General features: G+C 35.1%; 1 protein-coding gene and 1 long non-coding RNA gene across 2 annotated transcripts in view; one reads left to right on the top strand and one right to left on the bottom strand.

Annotated features, from left to right (window-relative positions):
* LOC134805518 (uncharacterized) overlaps positions 1–22049 on the top strand; it is a 126712-nt gene that overhangs the window by 15876 nt on the left and 88787 nt on the right. The gene's annotated exons all lie outside the window — the stretch shown is intronic.
* The window catches only part of LOC134799579 (tachykinin-like peptides receptor 86C), a 44327-nt gene continuing 23797 nt past the window's right edge, over positions 1520–22049 (bottom strand). The window contains exons 7-10 of the mRNA XM_063772014.1: positions 16559–16755; positions 11998–12101; positions 4931–5023; positions 1520–1641 (exon numbers count right to left, since the gene is read on the bottom strand). Of these exons, the coding sequence (XP_063628084.1) occupies positions 4977–5023; positions 11998–12101; positions 16559–16755 (348 nt within the window). The 3' untranslated portion in view covers positions 1520–1641; positions 4931–4976. The remainder of the gene's footprint in view (positions 1642–4930; positions 5024–11997; positions 12102–16558; positions 16756–22049) is intronic.

Genomic DNA, 22049 nt, shown 5'->3' with positions numbered 1-22049 from the left:
ATTCCTCTTGTTGGTATACACATTGTTGATTATATTACCTTAGTGATATATCTTTCAAAATTATACCATATGTTGTTATATCGAATGAAAATAGATCATTTATTGTTATAGCGATCATTACACACCCCACACCTCAAACTATGTTACCCACATTATCATTTCCCAAAAATCTATTCGGCAAAACACCTTATCGCAATTTTACAGTGAGCAAACTCTTTTTTGGGAAGTTATTGTTTAACAAATAATTATTTGGTCAAGCTTCTTTTTAGCAAGTAATATTTAGTCAAATGTATCGTTAGGCATAACTAACATTTCCCAAAATATTGCATGGGATACGATTAACATCCCAATAGAGAGCTTGCAGTAAATAAATTAAATGCGAAGTGTAAATTTGGGAAATGAAACTTGGCGAAAGGTATTTGGCCCAAACGGAAGTACACTTATATATAGAATTTTCAGGTAGTAGGTAGGTCATGTTATGAGGCTTCCGTAGCCAAACACTTAAATTTTTTCATTATTCTATTGCCACCCTGTCCTTCCATCTGTTCGTACAACCATTTTCCTCTGAAATTATTTAGTTGATGCTTGATGTAGGTAGACATAACGATTGTTATTTTAACCCAAGCAAGAAAAAGATTCCAGAGTGGTTCAAAAAGTGAAATCTTTATCTCTGCGGGGATATAAAGGAAGTGCTTAACTATTTATTATTTCATTAGATTTTTAATGAATATCAACTAGTATTTTCCTTGCATTATTGAAGGTGAAAAATATCGTTCATCATTCGCAGCGAAGTTTGTTCACCTCTCGTGTCTTAAAACCCGCGCAATACTCAACATTCCTCTTTTTGAACAACTTGCTACGCTCATGGCATTTTTTGGAATCTTTAGCTTCCTCGTGTCTCAAATTATTAGAACGAGGGCAAACAACAACTTTGCTGCCGTATTACGAGTAAACAAATAACTATTAACAGTTTCAAACACATCCATTTTCCTTTCCCATTCAAATTACATAATCTGTTCTTTGTACTTACTTTTTAAAAAGGAAAAGTAATTATACATTTTGAAATGAAATATCGCTCTCGTATATTCATTCTTATGTTGCTAGTTTGCTGTAGCTTGGCGTAATTAACTGCTTCTAGTTCAAGCAAATATACTCTGTATCTCCTGCCACAAACACGCATTCCAAATGACTCGTGTCTAAATATTTCCTCTAACATATTGAAATATCGTAGAACTGTGATTGGATATCTTAATATATAATACGTGATAGCAGAAGCTTCTCATATGTTTTAATTACTATACTTACCCTATGTAGACAACTATTACCTGTAATTATACTTACCTATAGACAAAATATATATAGCCACATAAATTAAATGTCGTATAAAAATATGCAAATATCTTAAAAAGAAAAGCGAATTGAAGGTAATATGGTAAGGTAAGATGGTTTAGTGTAAGTAAAACACGATATATTACGCGTAATTGAGAACGTAGAATCTAGCAGCGCAGCCCCGATGAACAAAAACAGCAAGTCTTTACAGGCAGTCGTCGCGGACACCGTCGCCGTCGCGCGCGCCGGTTGGGTTCATCCTCACCCCATTGCCGTTGGTAGGTGTCGCCACTGCCGTGTGTTTTGAGAGCCCTGCCAATACAAACACGTCGTTCAATAATAATATTAATAAAAAAAATGTTATACTTATACTAGCTGTTGCCCCCGACTTTGTTCGCGATTTTTATATTGGTTCTCTAAATGCCCTTATAGAGTCAGACCAAGAAAAGTCTGCAGCGGATTTGATAGCCCACGCAGTGCTAGTGTTATTTTAAACGTCAAACTGCTATGAAATGATGACGTATAAATAACAGTTGCGCTGCGTGGGCTATCAAATCCGCTGCAGACTTTTCTTGGTCCGACTTTAGCAAGAATTTTTGAAATGGAGATGAAATTTTCAAGCCTCATTTAAAATTTTCGCAGGTTTATCTAGTCTGAACTACTTTGTCTTAAGAATAAACGACAATGAACCACTAAATTATTCGTTTCAGCAGCGCAATATTCAAGTCCCTTGGCTGCGTTACCGTTTAAATATGTATAACGATCGCAAAAAAACTCCTCTACTTTTTTAAACAGTTCAATTACACAATGGACAAGTGATTTTCCGTGTATTTCCTATTGGAAGCAACCCTTTTGCAAGTGTCTTCTCTTATGCAAGTTGCAAGTTCTTGACCAATTATATTTCAGCTAGTTGAAACACAGACTAAAGGTTTGTTGACAAAGTTGGCTGAATAGGACTTCAGCTTTTTTATTACAAGCTTTTATTTAACTTGCGGAGTGAGGTTTAGGCTGGTACTTTATATGTTTGTGGGACAAATCTTGGAAACAATATTAAAACGACTTCCTGATATTCGATTGGACCCCAATTTGGTATATTAATGAATTGACATTACAATACAATGCAATGTAGGTAATCTCTTTATTGCACACCTCAAACAGATTACAATATACTTAATATGTACAAAACCAAGACAATTGGAAAGAGGAAATATTATATGAAATATTATATTGATAATAATTGGAATATTATTTAGATATCTAGCTGACCTGGGTGCGTAGCCAACGTGCCAATCGTTAACGCTCCGTAGCGAACGAAACGCAACTGTTACTGTCGCACTAATATGGAAGAGTCATAGAGCTACGCTACGAAGCGTTAACGATTGGCAGGTTGGCTACGCACCCTTAAGATGTAGACCGACGGTGGCCATATAGGAGATACTTAATTAGTGAAGTTTTTTAAAATTATTTCGATGAGTAGGATTTAAAGGAGAGAGGATGAGTGTTGAAAAAAGAAAAACGGTAGGTAAGCAATAAAAAACTTGAATCTAAATCCTTTTTTTGACAACTGATTAAAGGGCCGTTTCAACTTTTACCTTGTCTCCCACAACATTATGGTCGCGTAATTCGAGTCTGCAGTGATGTTCTTATATTTTTTTAATTTTTGACTGATAAATTACCTAATAACCTTAGGGGTATTTTTCCAAATAGGCATTTTTTGCTGTCCCACGGCTAAAACTCGAAGTCCATAGGACTAAAAGACTGGATATGTATATATTTTCATTCAATGTACCTATTATAAACTTTAAAAATAATGTACGACGGTACCTTCAATATTATTTGTTTCTGACAAAATCGCATTTGAAGTTCCAAAAACGGCGAAATTTGCCGCTTTTTCGCGTGTCCCAGTGGCAGCATAGCCCAAAAAAACATAATTTTGGATGTAGGCAACGTATTATTAATAACTTTGTATTTTTATAAAGAGCTTTTTCTAAAAAATTGATTTAATCATTTCGATAAATTAATGCGTTATTTAATAAAACAAGGCATGGTCTAATAAAACATGGTCTTCTATTCCCAGAGTGACACGGGCCTACGTCACAATAACATTGCCACTTTATTTCAACATAACAATATGTTACATGGGTACATTATAGCTATGGTTAATAAGTTAAAATATTTCTTTATAATTTTATAATTTTCATTTATAATGTATTTTATCTTAAATTTTACAATAACACGTCATTTTTAATTATTCGTTAGCAATATCTTCCGATTCACGAAAGAAATTTCAGACGTTCGGGTAATTCTGTTTACATTACTGGCAACACAGGATAGCGCTGTCACATTTGACAATTCGGATCTAGATAACTTCATGCCCTGACCGTCATCCTTGTCGAACGCGTGTTAATTGTTATTTCCTTCTCGCTCAGTGTCAGCAGTCGCAGTGTTTTCCAAACTTTTCACGTCGTAAGCTTGGTAATTAATGTGTAACTGTGAATTAGTTTTTTAAACGTTTGTCTTGTATAGATAAATAAAGTTTAATTTAATACATTAGATTTGTTTTATTTTACTATGTTTCTACATGAATAACTTAAAATTAATGCCGTTAAAATAATTTTCACCGTTGGTTAAAATTCTCCCACATTTTAAAGTTTGAGAACCTGTAAACAGCATGATGACGTAGGCCCGTGTCTGTTAGGTCATACGCGAATCTCGGAATAGAGTACCAGGCGGAGTATATTATTATACCATGAAACAAGGGAAGCCTTTTTATCGTTATCCCGCGCGGCACTTGTTTGTTTTATTATGACTTAAAGATACCCCCCAAAATTTTCTTTGTCCATTGAATAACGGTTAGATTACATTTACGACGCAATAGTGCGGTTAATTAGGCGTCAATCGCCATCGAGTGTGGACGCGGAAACAGTTTAATTTATATAAAAACAGGTAAGAATCGCTTTCGATATATTTTGGTACGACTACAATGACATTTGTATGGACTGGATAGAATAAAAATGTGTATTTTATAGTAATAGTTGCAAATATAGTATTGAAATATATAGTAAAATAAATAAGTGAATCGGTTGTATTGTGTAGGAAATTTCGCAAAAAAATATTATTGGCGACATTTGTATGGCGACATTTATAAGGCTATTTTAACCGTACAAATGTCGATTGTGGCATACAAATGTCGACATAGTGCCATAAAAATGTCGAAAAGGTGCCATACAAGTATCGTCAGGATCTTACATTTGTCACAAAAATAATAAAAAGTGCTATAAAAATGTTGATACTGCCATAAAATGTCGAAAAAATGCCATATACATGTCAAAAGCGCCTGACAAATGGCTAAATAGTAAGTGGTGCCTCCTGCAGTATATTTTTTGCTGTTAAGAACCCTTCCTAAAAATATGATTATAAATCAGATTTTCCAAAAGTAAAAAATTGCCATACAAATGTCGAAAAAACACCCTCTTCAAAAATTTACCCTTATAAACTTTGCAACCTAATATGTAATTTTGAAAAAAAAAACTCAGATACTTGTTAAAAATAACGAAATCCAAGGTTCCACAAAAGTAGCTAAATAGCATTTCATACGTACCGTGTGGAGTAACCGACGGAGTCCGGTTGCTCCGTCGGGGTGAGTGTCATACGCGGCTGAAGAATGAGGCGTCGCGATAGTGCCGCTGGCTGACTGTAACAAAGCTTACACTAGTAGTTCACCCCGAACTGAGAACTCGCGGTTCGCCAAAAAGATCAATTGAATGCTACTTAGTCGTCAAAGGATCGAAAACCGCGTGCGATTTATTGCAAGATCTTTGGAGCCCTTAATTGATAAATTTAAGTCACCATAGAGATCAAAATAAACTATCTGTGGTAAGCCGTAATCTTTTTTGTCAAATGTCAAATACTAATATTATGATTATTTTATTTAGTTTTTATCTTGCTAATATATTTTTAAATCTTAAATTAAAAAATAATATTATAAATTTGTTAACCGAGCACTTTAATTTGATATCAAACTCGACCATACTTTTTTGCAATTAAAATGACCAGAATAGCCCTCACAAATAGCTTTTTAGTTTTTTAGCATTTTAAGATTCTAGCTATCAATAACCTCTTGATCGAGCCTGCTCAAAATTTAATGACTAAAATAATATGCCCTCAATTATACGTTCACTCAATTTAATTTAAATTAGAACAAATTTACTTAAGTTATTGTGTATCAAACTATCCTCTGATATATTTAATTACACAAACAGGTCTACCGCGATATAATTTCATTGTTTTTACCTTAAATTCCGACGTTTCGACGTTTGTGTAATTAAATATTGTGTACAAAACGCGAGAGTTTAAAGTGTTATATCCTCTGATAGTTCAGCTTAAAAACATCGAAATGCCGGGACGTGCCCCTAGCCAGCCGTTTGTTGAATGTAAGAACTTCACTTCGCTTCGCTCGCTCGTTCGATAAACGATCCCACAGGAAAATTACAAGAAATACGACACTTGTTCACGTAAATTATTATTTATAAACGTTGCAAACGAAAAAATTACAGATTTAGCTCAAGAAAATTAAAAAAATCAGCGGAAATAATTCGTGTAGATTTGAAAATTGGTAAAGTTAACTTTAACAGCCTGTAGCTCCTAAAGTATTGATCATAGAGTAAAAATCAACATAACCAAATTTGTAGCTAATTTTATGCTAAAACTTTTATCCAAAGTAATTATAATGCTATTCGTACAGGTATTCGAGATATGAGCAAAAATATGAAAACGGGTACCTTCAGTGTCCCCCCCCCCTCCTACACCCTCAGCACACCCCCTAACCTCAAGGACTTTTAGTATGTTTGTCTGGACACCACAAGGTATATATGTATGTATATAACTATACCAATTTTTATTTTCCGCTGATTGCCCATATTCGGCCTAATTTGACGTGGCTAATTGTGTTTTGGGCGCGGTGCTAATAATACATTAAATCATAAAGGTCTATATTTACGCTAAAATGTTCTACATAATAAGTCCCATGAAATCTGTCTAATAAAACAAAGAAGCTAATTACTCGTACATAATACCTTTTGCAGGCGCCTTTATTTAATCGTATTAGTGGGCGGAGTGGCGCGTCGACAATATTTGTTACTTACTAACTTCATTTGATGGGTGTATGAAACAGGGATGTTGCGGATGCAGATTTTTTGACATCCGCGGATGCGGATGCGGATGTCAAGATTTGGTACTTAAAAAACGTCAAATATTACATTTTTAGCATTTTTTATTTAAAAAAACGAAACGTTTAGTATTTAAGCAAGAATATAGGTGCGTTTTATTTAATAAACAGTAACTTGTAGCTGGTTTGTTAGTGCACGACACCTTGCATTTTGTGACTATGCGCTGAAACTTTGCACAGTTGATTCTTAGCTGGTCATGAGCAGATACAGACCGGGAGACGTCGAGAGCCACCTATCATTTAGTTAAGTTCGACGCTGCGGTGCTTCACTTGGAGCAACATTTCTCTAAAACTATACCTATTAGGGCATGTAATGTATCATTTTCGGATAAATTGAGGGTGAGGAATCTATTTTTAGAACATTAACAATGCACTTTCTAATAAAAAAAGATAAAGTAGAAAAGACTAAAAAACGTATTTTAGATTTTTTTATAATTACCAATTTTGTTTAAAAAGTGTAGCAGGAATCTGAAATCAAAAAATACAGTCGTAAAGCTACACTTATTACGTTTAAAAAAATATATAGTTAATTATACAAATCTGTTGATAAATGGGAGATAAAACATAATATTAAGTGACCCACGCTTAGTGATCTCATAATTAAGGTGGGAAAGTTACTTATAATTTGTTCTACAATCGTTTTTTTATTCGTTTTTCGTACATAACTCGTAAACGGTAGCCCAAAGCAAAAACTTATCTTTTACGTAAATCATCTGTTTCAGATTTCTTATAAAATAAGTTCTACTTTTTTCGCTAGGATCAATATTAAAAAAAATATTGAAAGGAGAAAATAAATTCTAAGGTCCCCTTTTTTAGTCATTCGTAAATAACTCGTAAACGATGGCCAATAGCAAAAAATGTTTTATTACATGAATAATTTACATAAATGTTCCTACAAAAAATGTTATTCAAACTTTTTCGCTAGGATCAATATTTAATAAGGGGACCTTAGAATTTATTTTCTCTCTTTAATATTGACCCTAGCAAAAAAGTTTGAATGACCTTTTTTGTAGAAAATTTTATGTAAATTATTCATGTAATAAAACATTTTTTGCTACTGGCCATAGTTTACGAGTTATTTACGAATGACTAAAAAAGGGGACCTTAGAATTTATTTTCTCCTTTCAATTTTTTTTTAATATTGATCCTAGATTTCAGATTCCTGCTACACTTTGAAAAAAAACTGCTAATTATAAAAAAATCAAAACTACGTTTTTTAGTCTTTTGTACTTTATTCTTTTTTTTGGTAGAAAGTGCATTGTTTTTGTTCTAAAAATATATTCCTCATCCTTAATTTATCCGAAAATGATATATTACATGCCTTAATAGGAATAGTTTTAGAGAAATGTTGCTCCAAGTGAAGCGCCGCAGCGTCGAATTTTCCCCCTCTCCCCACTAAATGAGAGGTGGCTCTCGACGGCTCCCGGTCTGTATCTGCTCAAGACCATCTAAGAATCTACTGTGCCAAGTTCCAGCGTATAGTCTCAAAGTGCAAGGTCCCCATACAACGGTGTGCACTAACAAACCAGCTATTAGCCGACTTTTCGGGATCTAGACGATTTCGTTATATATAATGACGAAATTACCTAGCACTTACGCCGCCGACGCCGCCGCTAATACGTTCCTGTTACCGACTTGGTCGACATCCGCATCATGCGGATGCTCCGCATCGTTTTTATGCGGATGCGGATGCAGATGCGGATGTTGAAAATATTGCGGATGTTCCGCGGATGCGGATGCGGATGCGAATATTCGCAACATCCCTGGTATGAACAATATCTACGCAAGAATATTATATTGTTGAAAAGGCTGGAAAGTTCTATATACTTTAGATGGACGAATTAGTTTGAGTTGAAAGCCGACCCTTGAGGCACTCGAAGATACTCGTACACCATTGTCCGAATTTAATACCTATTTATAATGAAATAATGTAGCCATTAAGCGGTTTTTGGGAAAATATTTGATTTTAACGATCTTATTTTAAAAAGTGTTAAAAGGGTTAGGTGACATAAAATACGTAATGATGGGGCCAGATTGCTTTGGGTGTATCGAAATTTGTTGACTATCGACATCCATCCATCAGGGAGTGGAAAAATGTGTAGCGTTTTAAAACATCATTTAGGTGTGCAGACCTATTCAACGGCCACATTTCTGAGCAGTGGCGTGTAAAATAATTAGATAAACTCATCTGGGCGACCATTTGGTCGCAGGGTCAATTTTCTATTTCGTCACACCCAGGAGCTTTATAACACGTGTCTGGATGAAGGCGCTTGTGCCTCGTTATACTAGCCCCTGCTAAGCATTTCATTTCACGCCTCGCAGATGCTAAACGAAATAAACCTTAATAAATTTATAGGGCAGTAAAAATTCTACTTATATGCTTTTATGGGGTAAAAAGGCTATTTGTGTATGTTAAGAATATCGATTTACTTAACTAAAGTTGACTTTATTTATTTAATAAAAAAACAGTTGTTTACAAATAAGTTTACAAAAAATTGCTTAAATTAATAACTAGAGTATTCTTCTTTATATAATTATATGATCATAGTTTGTAATAAAAAAAACCTTAGTGGTATATGCGTTTTGTCTATGGACTTGGATAAGTAGTCCGAAATGCATGTTGTTAAATAACAACAAAAAAAAGCAAGCTTTTTCAGCTAGTTTATTAAGTTTTTTAAATACTTAACATCATAATTGAAGGGTTTTTCCCACTTGTTATTACCACTGTTAACAGCTAGGATTCTTTCTCTCAAGTCCTAAGAATGAAATTTAAAAATTCAACTCACTTCTTATTTAATGTATTTCATCTTTTACCGTTTTACATCTACGAGTATTGTCACTGTGACAACGTACAAAATGGGTCATAAATTAAAACTTTCGACTGTACCTAATATTAAACAGACACACATTTATACTAGGTAATCAGAATTAACTTTACACCAGTATATAGGTATATTAGATAATTCAGGAAACTAGTAAATGATTGTAAACCTAATATTACATGCGAATATCAGATTAACCATTACAGAAATTTCGCGGTTATACGATTTCGTTAATAGATTTATTTATGCGTAACATAGGTAGGTACAGTCAACTGTAAAAATATGGTTGTACAAATCATCTCAAAAATATGTCCCATAACTCTTATGTCAGTGAATTAAGAACTATGGGACATATTTTTGAGTAAGTTGTGTACACCCATATTTTTACAGTTGACTGTACCTAAATAGATAAAAATATGTTATTTAAATTACATGCCCAGTTTCATGTTATTTCGTCGCAGCATGTCGTTTTAAAATGAAATCGTAACATTTATTGTATGGGAGATTCTCAACTTCTCTCCATTTTAACGAAAAAATGCCTGATATATTTTACAACTTCTTTTAGTGTCGTCTTTGGATACTGTAAATTAAACCAGAATCTATTACAAATAGCATTAGCCGCCCACTCAGACTGTTTAGCATACGATCAACCTCGCAAACATCCTTCACCAAAGTAAATATTTATATATACTGCCGGCTTTAATGTAGTCTACATTCACACTAAAGGTTACAATGTTATGCCTGCGACTGCAACAGCATTGTTGTTATAGCTTTAAGTAGGTACTACTTCAGCGTTGCAGCAGGCACACGGGCAATGTTACTGTCAATTGCCTTATAGGTAAATTGCGTGGATATCGTTACCGCACTGCTATTGCAATTATACTCTGTATCTTTAGGTACCTATTTAAATAAGACTAAACAAACAATTTGTAAATTTTCGGGTAGTTATAACATTCATTGGTTAACCAACCAAATACAAAAGCGCCTGGATCTGTCACTGAATGACCTGACTTTAACCTACATTATTTGATCATGTAATGTTTTTATCTACCCTCAACTGGCCTAAGGAGCCATTTGAGGGTAGATTTTGTTTACTTTTATTTAAATACCTAAATATACAGACTATAGAACGTTCTTCTCCCGTTTCTCGCTGCTGTAGTCACAATCGGAACGTAACCTTAAAAAAGGGTTCGACAAAGTGTATTGTGAAGTTTATCAAAGTAATTGTGAATTTCATGCACCAGATGATATTCCATTAGCTACGTAAGATTCGAGAATATTCCGAGGTGCGCTGTACTTTCAATAATAAACTTGATACTAACAATTTCTGCCAGACTTAGGTTTGCTTGGGTCATAAATTCTTAAGATATGTTTGAGCAATTTGCGGAGGAAAATTTAATTAACCGAGAAACTGTTTAATTTGCGAATGCCCTTGTACCATTGAGAAGTAAATTAAGTACTTCTCAACGCAAGAAAGTTATCAAACCTGATAGTTTACAATGTTTTTGAACTATACATATCAACGTACCTATTACAATAAAAGTAGGTAATTAAAATTAAGAATACCTATATTCGAATTTTGATTCAGATATTCATTATTCAAGTAGGCCTAGCAACAAGAACGTTCGATTAGTTATTACTTAAATAAATCGCAGCTCAAACTTACCGCAATCGCCAGTACATTACGAGTACCTACTTCCCGTGTGAAGAATGTCTGATTTGCGTTACAACCTACATTTTCCCGTACCACGTCTTAAATTTTAAGGGTCCCTAAAGATCTGGAATATTATCGGTTTTGCAATAAAAATCCTTGTGATTATACAGCTGCCGTCGCCTACGGATCTGTGTAAAATTCCAGAAGTTATATATAATTTTACGGGAATATACATCGCTTGCCGCAAGGACATATGTAATACTAGGGATGGTATAATAAAGAATCGATAACAACTTTTTTATCGACAATATTAATTATTCTAAGATTTATATAAGTAGGTTATTAGATATTTTCAATGTATTTTATTTGTTTTTTTAGGCTTGGTGGAGTAAAACACAATTAAATCTTGATAATTAAATGAGAACAAAGCTGGGATTGATACAATAATGTAGCCCTTTTTAACGGCGAGTACACTCAAGGGAAGAGGGTTTTTATTACGCATACAAAAAATATGTTAAGGTAGCATTTACATTTGAAAGTGCTATAACAATGATGTAAATCTGCAAAAACAACACACAAGGTGGCCCTCTTTTTTAAAAATTGGTATGGATGGTGGTATTTGGATAAAATATGGGCAACCCACCAAGATTAGTTACACAAATCGAGCAGTATTTCGTAGTCAAGAAAGAATGTGGCCCATATATTATTTGTCAGACACTATTATTTCTCCAAGTTTGAAATATCGTTTCATATTAAAGGGTAGCTCTTATAATAATAAGTACCTTCTGCATAACTAGTAAGGAAATAGGACTAATCAGTCAAATTTTAAGGGATTGGGATTCCAAAGCCGTAACCTATGCTAAGTACGAGCAATATTTTCTGCGTCTATTTTGTCATTAGTCTCACACGTAAAAGTATTGAATAGTTAAATATTTAGATACAGATGTTACAAGAATGTATTTTACCTGAAAACGACTTGTTCATTTCGAGTTGTTTACTCATTTCCGGCGGCGTCTTCGTCTTTGAGGACCGACACCAGCAAAGTACCACTCGAAAGTAGACCCGGAATCTGTTAAAGACAAGTAAATTATTTTGTTATTTCATTATACGAATTACAATGTACAAATTTTGGCTCTTATTTTATATGATCTATTCCTAGAATACTCTCCTAGTAAAAAACGAAGTCATATGTATGAAACTCGACGCTGACATCAAAATATATTTATAATATAGTGTACCAACCAAACCATGACTCGTGCCACACTCTCTCGAAACTTATCACTACACCTTATAAAACAAAGTCCCCCGCCGCGTCTGTCTGGTAGTGTGTTTGTTTGTATGTTCAAGAAAATAAAACGACTAAAAGTACATAAAATAACCCTTACACAAGAAAAATATTAGAGACTAGCTGTGCCCGCGGCTCCGCCCGCGTGGAATTCTGTCTGTGTCAGTAAGCGGCTAATTTCTAATCCTAATTACTCTCCCTCTCCCCTGGAGGCGGAACTTGAAGTAAAGTTGACAGATGGATATGATAGAGGACAGTAGACCAGATAAAATATTTTAGGTACCACTAAATAAATCTACACTCCAAAATCAATAGTTTTTTTCGCCCTTATTATAATTTTACACGTAATTTTAACGACAGAGTAGGTGTATATCGGACGCTACAGTAAGGTATACGCACGCGAGCGAAAGCGAAGCGGCCTGCCTGGCTAGAGTGCCACTCACCATGGTCTTCTTCAGACTCCTGAGGAAGAGCGCGTGCCGTTTGTAACCTCAATGCGTTGCGAGACTTTCGCGAATGATTCGATTTTTTCCGGGAAGGCATGGAAATGTGTATAAAATGCGAGTCCCAAATCGTTTGACTCCGCAAACGACCAGTGCCGGATTAAGATATTTTGATGTCCTAAGCATTTCTAGACCATGGTGCCCCCTCTCCCTAGGGTCATCAAGATTACATTGAATTTTTTTGGTAAATTGAGTGACGTTCATTGCCGCATTACAGCTGAGAATGGAAATCAGTCATATCATTTTATCACGAAAATTGACAGTGCCGCAGCAGTAACTTTGCAACAGAGTACGTAATGCTGCTGTAGTCGCCATATCCTAGAATGCAATTGAAAACGCGAGCGGAGCGAGCGCGAAAATTTATCGATATATAAACGCAATTTGATAGACACTTGTACATTTTTACTTTTTAATATGGAAATCAGTCACATAATTTTATCACGAAAATTGACAGTGCTGCAGCAGTAACGTAGCAACAGAGTAATGCTGCTGCAGTCGCCACCCGAAAGTCACCTTTGTCATATCTTAGAAAATAACTGAAAACGCGAGCGAAGCGAGCGCGAAAATTTTTCGATATAAAAAACGCAATTTGATAGACAGTTGTACATTTTTACTTTTAGTATGGAAATCAGTCACATAATTTTATTACGAAAATTGACAGTGCTGCAGCAGTAACGTAGCAACAGAGTAATGCTGCTGCAGTCGCCACCCGAAAGTCACCTTTGTCATATCTTAGAAAGTAACTGAAAACGCGAGCGAAGCGAGCGCGAAAATTTTTCGATATAAAAAACGCAATTTGATAGACAGTTGTACATTTTTACTTTTAGTATGGAAATCAGTCACATCATTTTATCACGAAAATTGACAGTGCTGCAGCAGTAACGTAGCAACAGAGTAATGCTGCTGCAGTCGCCACCCGAATGTCACCTTTGTCATATCTTAGAAAGTAATTGAAAACGCGAGCGAAGCGAGCGCAAAAATTTATCGATATAAAAAACGCAATTTGATAGACAGTTTTACATTTTTACTTTTAGTATGGAAATCAGACACATCATTTTATCACGAAAATTGACAGTGCTGCAGCAGTAACATTGCAACAGAATAATGCTGCTGCAGTCGCCACCCGAATGTCACCTTTATCATATCTTAGAAAGTAATTGATGCGATCCGATAATCGACGATGGCGGAGAAATCCAAAATCCAAACCACCGTATACTATACGTAATAGTTAGTAATCAATGAAATATGCCGCACGCCTGTTCTTATTTTAATTCTATGAATAATATTCTGAACTTTTCGAGGGGGGGTTTGAACCCCCAAACCCCCCCCCCCCCTGGCTACGCCCGTGTTAGTAGGTAATTTTTATAACCCAAAACTGATTATGAAAGAAAATTAAATAAATTAAAAAGATTATCGTTCCAAAAACTTGTAATTTAACTGTACAGCGAATAAAATAATTTGAAATAAAATAATTCCTAACTTCTCCCAATTAATTGTTCTAAGATAGTATAAACAAATTTTGTATTTATATTCAGTACACTAACCTACTACCTACACGAAAATAATTAAAACTTAATTAATATTAAAAAGTTAATATTGATCCCACGGCCTGATTCGAACATTAAGATACGTCAAAAATTTGCTAAAGATACGAGATGATTCTTCAAACAAAAACGTCACTTTTGACACTGGCATATCCGATCCATCCTTTTTTTTATTGGAGAAACAACAGAAGTATGCTACAGGATAGGTTAGGTACATTGTTAGGTATGTTGTCGGTATAGTATAATATTGAGATGAACACTAAGCGCCACCTGTACCTTGCCACTAACCCGGGTATAACCGGTTAAACCGTTAAACCAGTTTCAAATTGTACTGGTAACTCCAGATTTAACCGGTTAATCCCGGGTTAGTGAATGGTGCAAGTGGCCATTACTTCCTTAAACGCTCTCACTAAAACATAATTATCGTATCTCTAGCGATTTTTTGACGTATGATAAAGTTAGAATCAGGCCGTCACTTAAATAATAATATCTGTATGGAATTTTTACTGCTTCAAACCAATAGAACCCTTATCGACCCGTTCCCCTCTTTGCAGACTTCGAGGGCGCTAACATCGAATCGACTTGCTTTTAAAGATGCTCGTTAAACTGAAATCTCAAAGTATTTGATATTTGAGTGTCAAAATGACACCGTATTAATCTAAAATCCATTTTTTGTCTTTTACCGATGAATATTTTTATTCTTAAAAGATTTCAAAAACATTACATTTTTACAGCCTCGTTTTTACATTCAAGCCTTTTATTAAATATATTTACTTGTGAGTATGTTCGCATTCTACGCCAAAGTAATATAAGAAAACGTTTATAAATAGCCTCAAGACAATCGTTATATTAATAGCGATTTCCAATATGTCGACGCAAGTCCCTAAACATCATCAAAGATTACCATTTATTAAGTCAGTCGGCGAAAAAATATATATTAGAGAGCAATATAAGCATGTATCACGCGTTGTGAATGGATGGAATAAGGCTGAATAACGCATTGCTGAAGCCACAGGCCAATTCAAATTTACATTGTGACATCAAAATGATATAAGGCGCGCGTGCATGCCGCTGGTACTTGTCCGTACATGTATTGGCGCGAGTGAGACACACGGGCGACTGACATCATTTAAAGGTACCTACCAATTTGTAGTCACAAACAATGAAAGTTGGAATTGGTCTCCTAGTTTACGCCATAAGCAACTGGCTCTGAATAACTTATAATATTATTACATTTACTAAGGCCCACTTGCACCATCCCACTAACATGGGGTTAAGCGGTTAAAGCTCTAATAACCTAATGTCAAATTGTACTGGTAACCATGGTAACTCCAGGTTTAACCGGTTATCCCCGGGTTAGTAGAATTTGCACCATTCTACTAACCCGGGGATAACCGGTTAAATAATTGCGCCTAATTAATGTAATATTCTGACGTTACACGTGTTTGTTAACATCAACAAAATTAGCCCGGGACCAAATTCGACATGTACAACTGACAGACTTCGCATCCACGTCAAATGAACAGTTGATTTTATTGCATGTTGATTCTATTAAGTGTTGATTCGATCCACTGTGGATAATATCATTTGGTACAACCAAAACTCAACCCTGAACTCGGGGTGGTTGGGTTTGGTTTGGTTGTCACCTAACTGTGGATTGCTAATGTCGAATTTTGACATTGTACGTATTCGAGAACTCATGAATTTTCCCACTTCAACGGGAGATCAACACGATACGTCAAACTTCGCTTGTCGAATAGGGTATGTATGTACCTACTTTTTAACCTTTTCAAATCAAAGCCGCATTGAGCAGCGTATCTCGAAATAGCGCAAGAAGATATTTGTAACCTTAATTATGAACTATTTAATTTAAGCCAATTATCATCAAATGAATTCAATGTTATTATCCAATTGTGAACTCAAAAAAGGAGGTCTTTTATGTCAATCTAATTAAGTCATTATTTTTTATAAGAAAATATAGAAAATGTTTTACTAAGTAAATAACCCTTTGATGAGGGTAATAGACTATTTGACTTCTAAAGTAGCCGCTCTATTCATTAGAGTTCTAAATATAACTCAATTTATTACTCGTTAATTAGTTTAATTACTGCATTATTATTAGTTTAATGTATTTTACCCGCCCACGGCGTTTAACTCGTTAAATATCAAACACGAATAATTCTCAGATACTTACTTATTACTCATCCAATAGTAGATAAGTGGGTTGAACATGGAGTTGGCCATGGCGAGCCAGTAGAAGAGCAGGTACACGTGCTGCGCCACCGGTGCGGAGGCCAGACGCTGGTGGTGGTACACCAGCACAAAGTAGGCGTGGTACGGCAGCCAGCACAGGGCGAACACCATCACCACCAGCACGAACATTCGTACCACCTAGGAAAGAGAAAAAATAAGATAGAATGTACTTACGTATATTTAAAGACCGTTCTATAGAAAGTGGAAATAAAACGCTACATGTAAAAGTACTGAATTTGAATAAGCTGTATGTACAGTCGAGTTCACAATGAACTCCTGTTCAAACTAACGTCACAAAAATATATTTATACGACCATTATTATAGTTTGTAATGTCTTAGAGATGTGTAAATATATTTTTGGAACATTAGCTTGTAAAGATGTTTGTGAACTCGACCTTACGTTTAATTTAAAATAAAAAAAATATATTAAAAAAAATCGTGAACAGTAATCTAAAAATATTGCTTAATAAATATGATGTGCCTACACTTCAAAGTAATAAATGTATGGTATAATAGCAATTTTATAAAAATGACAACTTTCATAACATACATATAAATAGGTATATAAAGAATCACTTTGACACGTTAGGAAATCCATACTAATTCACACTAATATCCATACTATTATTATAAATCCGAAAGTGCGTCTGTCTGACCTAGCAATGTACAAATTGCAGAACATTCCCAAAAAGCGGAAACGTTCTCGAGAATGTTGTCAGAACATTCCTGCAACATGGAAATTATTGTTCCGCCATCTTGGATTTTTTCCAAAAAAACTTTTTTTCATAGGAATCTAGAGGCCTCTATCTCCCGCCATGCCAAATCTCAGCGCGCTCGGACCAACTTGAAAAATTAAAACAAAAAAGTCGGCCATTTTGATTTTTTTTAATGCAGTTTGTTTTGTTTCGGGGGCCTCTATGACATTTGGTCGAGGAGCCCCTAGCAATGTACAAATTGCAGAACATTCCCAAAAAGCAGAAACGTTCTCGAGAATGTTCTCAAAACATTCTGCAACATGGAAATTTATTGTTCCGCCATCTTGGATTTTTTCCAAAAAAAGTTTTTTATCATAGAAATCTAGAGGCCTCTATCTCCCGCCATGTCAAATCCCAGCGCGCTCGGACCAACTTGAAAAAATTAAAAAAAAAGTCGGCCATTTTGATTTTTTTTAATGCAGTTTATTGAATGAATGAATTATTTTGTCTCGGGGCCCTCTATGACATTTGGTCGAGCACCCCCACCTATCGCGCACCGTTTGAAAGTTGCCATACAAAATAGAAGTGGCCAGTTTTCCCGTAATTATAGCATTTTTCAAAAAAAAAATTTTTCATACGTATCTAGGGGACCCCGAGATTTTGTGACCAAAATTTCAGCGCACTAGGTCAAACTTGAAAAAATTAAAAAAAAAAGTCAGCCATATTGAAAAAAACATGGCCGCGTCAAAAACTGTCAGGGTCCCTCTATGACATTTGGTCGAGCACCCCCCACCTAGGTCTGACCGTTTGGCCGGGCCGTCATACATTTTTCTGACCGGAAGCGGTAGACCAAAAGTCGGAATTTTCTGGGGGTAAGGATACTACACCTAAACTATCGTGAATATTCATGGTATAAACTACGATAAATAAATAAATTCTCGTTCTCGAGAACATTCTCAGAAGTTACCGAGAAATTCTCATGTGGAAAATTTCGCAACTTTGGAAAATTCTCGTGCGTGCATTGCTAGGACCCCCCACCTATCGCGCACCGTTTAAAAGTTGCCATACAAAATAAAAGCGGCCAATTTTCCCGCAATTGGACCATTTTTCCAAAAAAAAAATTTTCATAGGTATCTAGGGGACCCCGAGATTCCGTGGCCAAAATTTTAGCGCGCTAGGACAAACTAGAAAAATTAAAAAAAAAAGTCGGCCATATTGAAAAAAAAATGGCGGCGTCAAAAACTGCCAGGGTCCCTCTATGACATTTGGTCGAGCACCCCCCACCTAGGTCTGACCGTTTGGCCGGGCCGTCATACATTTTTCTGACCGGAAGCGGTAGACCAAAAGTCGGAATTTTCTGGGGGTAAGGACTACACCTAAACTATCGTGAATATTCATGGTATAAACTACGATAAATAAATAAATTCTCGTTCTCGAGAACATTCTTAGAAGTTACCGAGAAATTCTCATGTGGAAGTTTCGCAACTTTGGAAAGTTCTCGTGAGTGCATTGCTAGTCTGACCTCTTCACGCTTGAACCGCTGAACCGATTAAATTTGTGTATGGAGATAGTTGGGGCCCCGAGAAAGGACATAGGGTAAGTAGTTTTTATAAATCATTGTCATCATCATTCCACGCAGACGAAGTCGCGGGTAGAAGCTAGTGTTAGCATAAAGCGAGTTATAAATATGTTTATCTACACACATATCATAAACTCTCTATGATGCCTTCAAAATCCGTAAATTTCTTATTTGTGAAAATGTGGTAATAGCTTCATTACTATATCAAAATCGATTTGGTAATGCATTCAAATTTCGAACATCTCTGAAAAAAAAAGTAATTTGATTTGACCCCTATTCTAATATCAGTCGAGATGACGTTTTATTCGAAATCAAATGACAATTGCATACAATATTGACAAATCTCGCATGTAAGTTGGTATCGGACGATATGGTAACCGACCCCGACTCTAGTTTGTCTCTAAATTAAAAAAAAAAACTACGGACGCGTGACATGCGTGAAAAAAGTTTTCATTTGCCGCCATTTGACGTACAGTTGTGTCGCTTAACTTCAAACTCGGGTAAATCTATTCGACCCTCTCAGCAAATATCTACCCTATTACCTTTTCATAATACCAAAATCGCATAATCTGACAGATGGATTTACCCGAGTTTGAAGTTAAGCGACTCAGTTTATCTTTTAATTAGTTTGTAAGTAAAAAATAATTTGTTTTGTTGTTTTTAAAGTAACTATAACAAAAGTTTCGTGTAAAATGTGCGATAAAGACATTTCGGAGACGCCACCTCATATCAGCGAGTTCCGCCAGAGAGGAAAGTGCCCCAATGTCGGCTTTAATATGAGGTTAGTGAATATATCATAGAAAGTTTATAATATGTGTGTAGATAAAGCAGTGTATGTAACTATACATAATAAGGCATTAAAACACTCGTGTGATACTATTATGAAACTCATTTCATTCGTTTCATAAACCCACACTCGTATTTTAATGCCTTTCATTATGTAGCAGTCACATAAACTACTATTACCTACCTACAAATAGGTATATTCCAAGTTAACATAATAGTAAATAAAAAGATTTGTATGTACCTATCTTTCACGTATGAATGCATACCAACATAATACACCATAGAAAAATATAGGTACCTACAATTTTTTTTACATTGTATTTGGTACTTCGCATTTACATAAGTCACTCAGGAGGGCGATTTTTGAATTTCGAGCGCTCGATTTCGTCACTCGAAAATCGGTGGAAAACAGCGAAATGCTAATTTTTGAAATACGAGCGATAGAAATTGGGAATCGAGTGGTATTGACCACTCGTTTTCAATTCTATTAGTAGAATTTAAATGCCGGGTACTGGAGATATTATTGAACGAAATACACGAAATCGAGTGGTCGAAATTCAAAAATCGGCCCCCAGGTATTTATTTGCTGATAAGGGAAATATATCTTTGCCTAATTCTTATTACTATACTCTGTATCTTTAGGTATTTAAATAAAAGTAAACTAAATCTACCCTCAAATGACTTCTTATAGTAGGTTTAGTAAGGAACACAAATGTATGGAACAGCATGCACTTTAGTCTCAGGCGATGCCACTTGGCACGATTGTTCCTTAGGTCAAACAAAGTTGATCTGGCCCGGTAGCCGGGAGATCGTACCATGCAGACCCCCTAAAAAGGGGTGGTGAAAGGGTCGGCTCCCCAGGTCCAATATATTCCATAGGCTATATTCCTTCCTAGTCTTAGCAACTAGGGCAAGTTATATATCATTTTCGTATAATTTTCGAAATAAATATTATACCTTTCCATACAAAAAAATATATTTATGTACAAAAAATTAAAATGTTATGTAATTTTTTTTGACAATTTTGGATGTTACAATCACAGTGTGGCGATTTGCACTACATAAAAAATGGAACGATGTAGTTTATGTATTCTTTATTCTGAAAAATATCACTTTATAGTAGGCATTCATACATTTTTTCGTAATAAAAAAATAATATATAACGCGTGGCGGTAACGATTTCCATATAAATGGAACTATGCCCAAAGTCAAAGATTAAAAATGTTTACTAAAACACTGAATTTGGCATTTTAAAAGTTTAAATATAATGTTTTAATAATTTTTTTATGCGTATTTGCCCTTTTTTGGTACAAATTTGTTGTTTGTATTTTTCTTCCATACAAACTTTCTCCCCTCCCCCCCCCATTTCCCCACCTTAAGGGTTGATTTTATAAAATTTTATTTTATCTTAAACTTAAACCTGTTGCATTTAATTGATGTTGAAAATTTCAGCTTCATATCTTCAGGGGTTTAGATTGTATGATGTCTGGAAGTAAGCAGTTTTGTTAGATAGATATTAAAATGTATGGGATATTATGAAATAATATGTCTTTAGCTCAAACACATGTAGATCCTAAACTACTGAATATTTTAACCTGAAAGTTTGAACATCGATTAATTACAAAAGGTATAAGTTAGTTATAAAAACAAATTTAAAAATATCTACCCTTAAGGGGGGAAATGGGGGGGGGGATAGTTTGTATGGAATAAAAATAAAAACATCAAATTTGTGCCAAAAAAGGGCAAAAACGCATGGAAAAATCATTAAAACATTATATTTAAACTTTTAAAATGCCAAATTCAGTGTTTTAGTAAACATTTTTAATCTTTGACTTTATGCATAGTTCCATTTGTATGGAAATCGTTACCGCCACGCGTTATATATTATTTTTTTATTACGAAAAAATGTATGAATGCCTACTATAAAGCGATATTTTTCAGAATAAAGAATACATGGGCTACATCGTTCCATTTTTTATTTAGTGCAAATCTCCACACTGCAGTTGTAACATCCAAAATTGTCAAAATAAAAATACATAACATTTTAATTTTTTGTACAAAAATATATTTTTTTGTATGGAAATTGGAAAGGTATAATCATTATTTCGAAAATGAATTCCCTGTCCTTAAATTGTACGAAAATGATATATAACTTGCCCTAGTTGCTAAGACTAGGAAGGAATATAGCATAGATTGGACCTGGGGAGCCGACCCTTTCACCACCCCTTTTTAGGGGGTCTGCATGGTACGATCTCCCGGCTACCGGGCCAGATCAACTTTGTTTGACCTAAGGAACAATCGTGCCAAGCGGCATCGCCTGAGACTAAAGTGCATGCTAAATGACCTTACTCAACCTACTACTTATGCCAGT

Source organism: Cydia splendana, chromosome 2, assembly GCF_910591565.1.
Source record: "Cydia splendana chromosome 2, ilCydSple1.2, whole genome shotgun sequence".
Lineage (NCBI taxonomy): Eukaryota > Metazoa > Arthropoda > Insecta > Lepidoptera > Tortricidae > Cydia > Cydia splendana.
The sequence above is the reverse complement of the archived record's forward strand: the minus strand, read 5'-3'. Positions and strand labels throughout refer to the sequence as shown.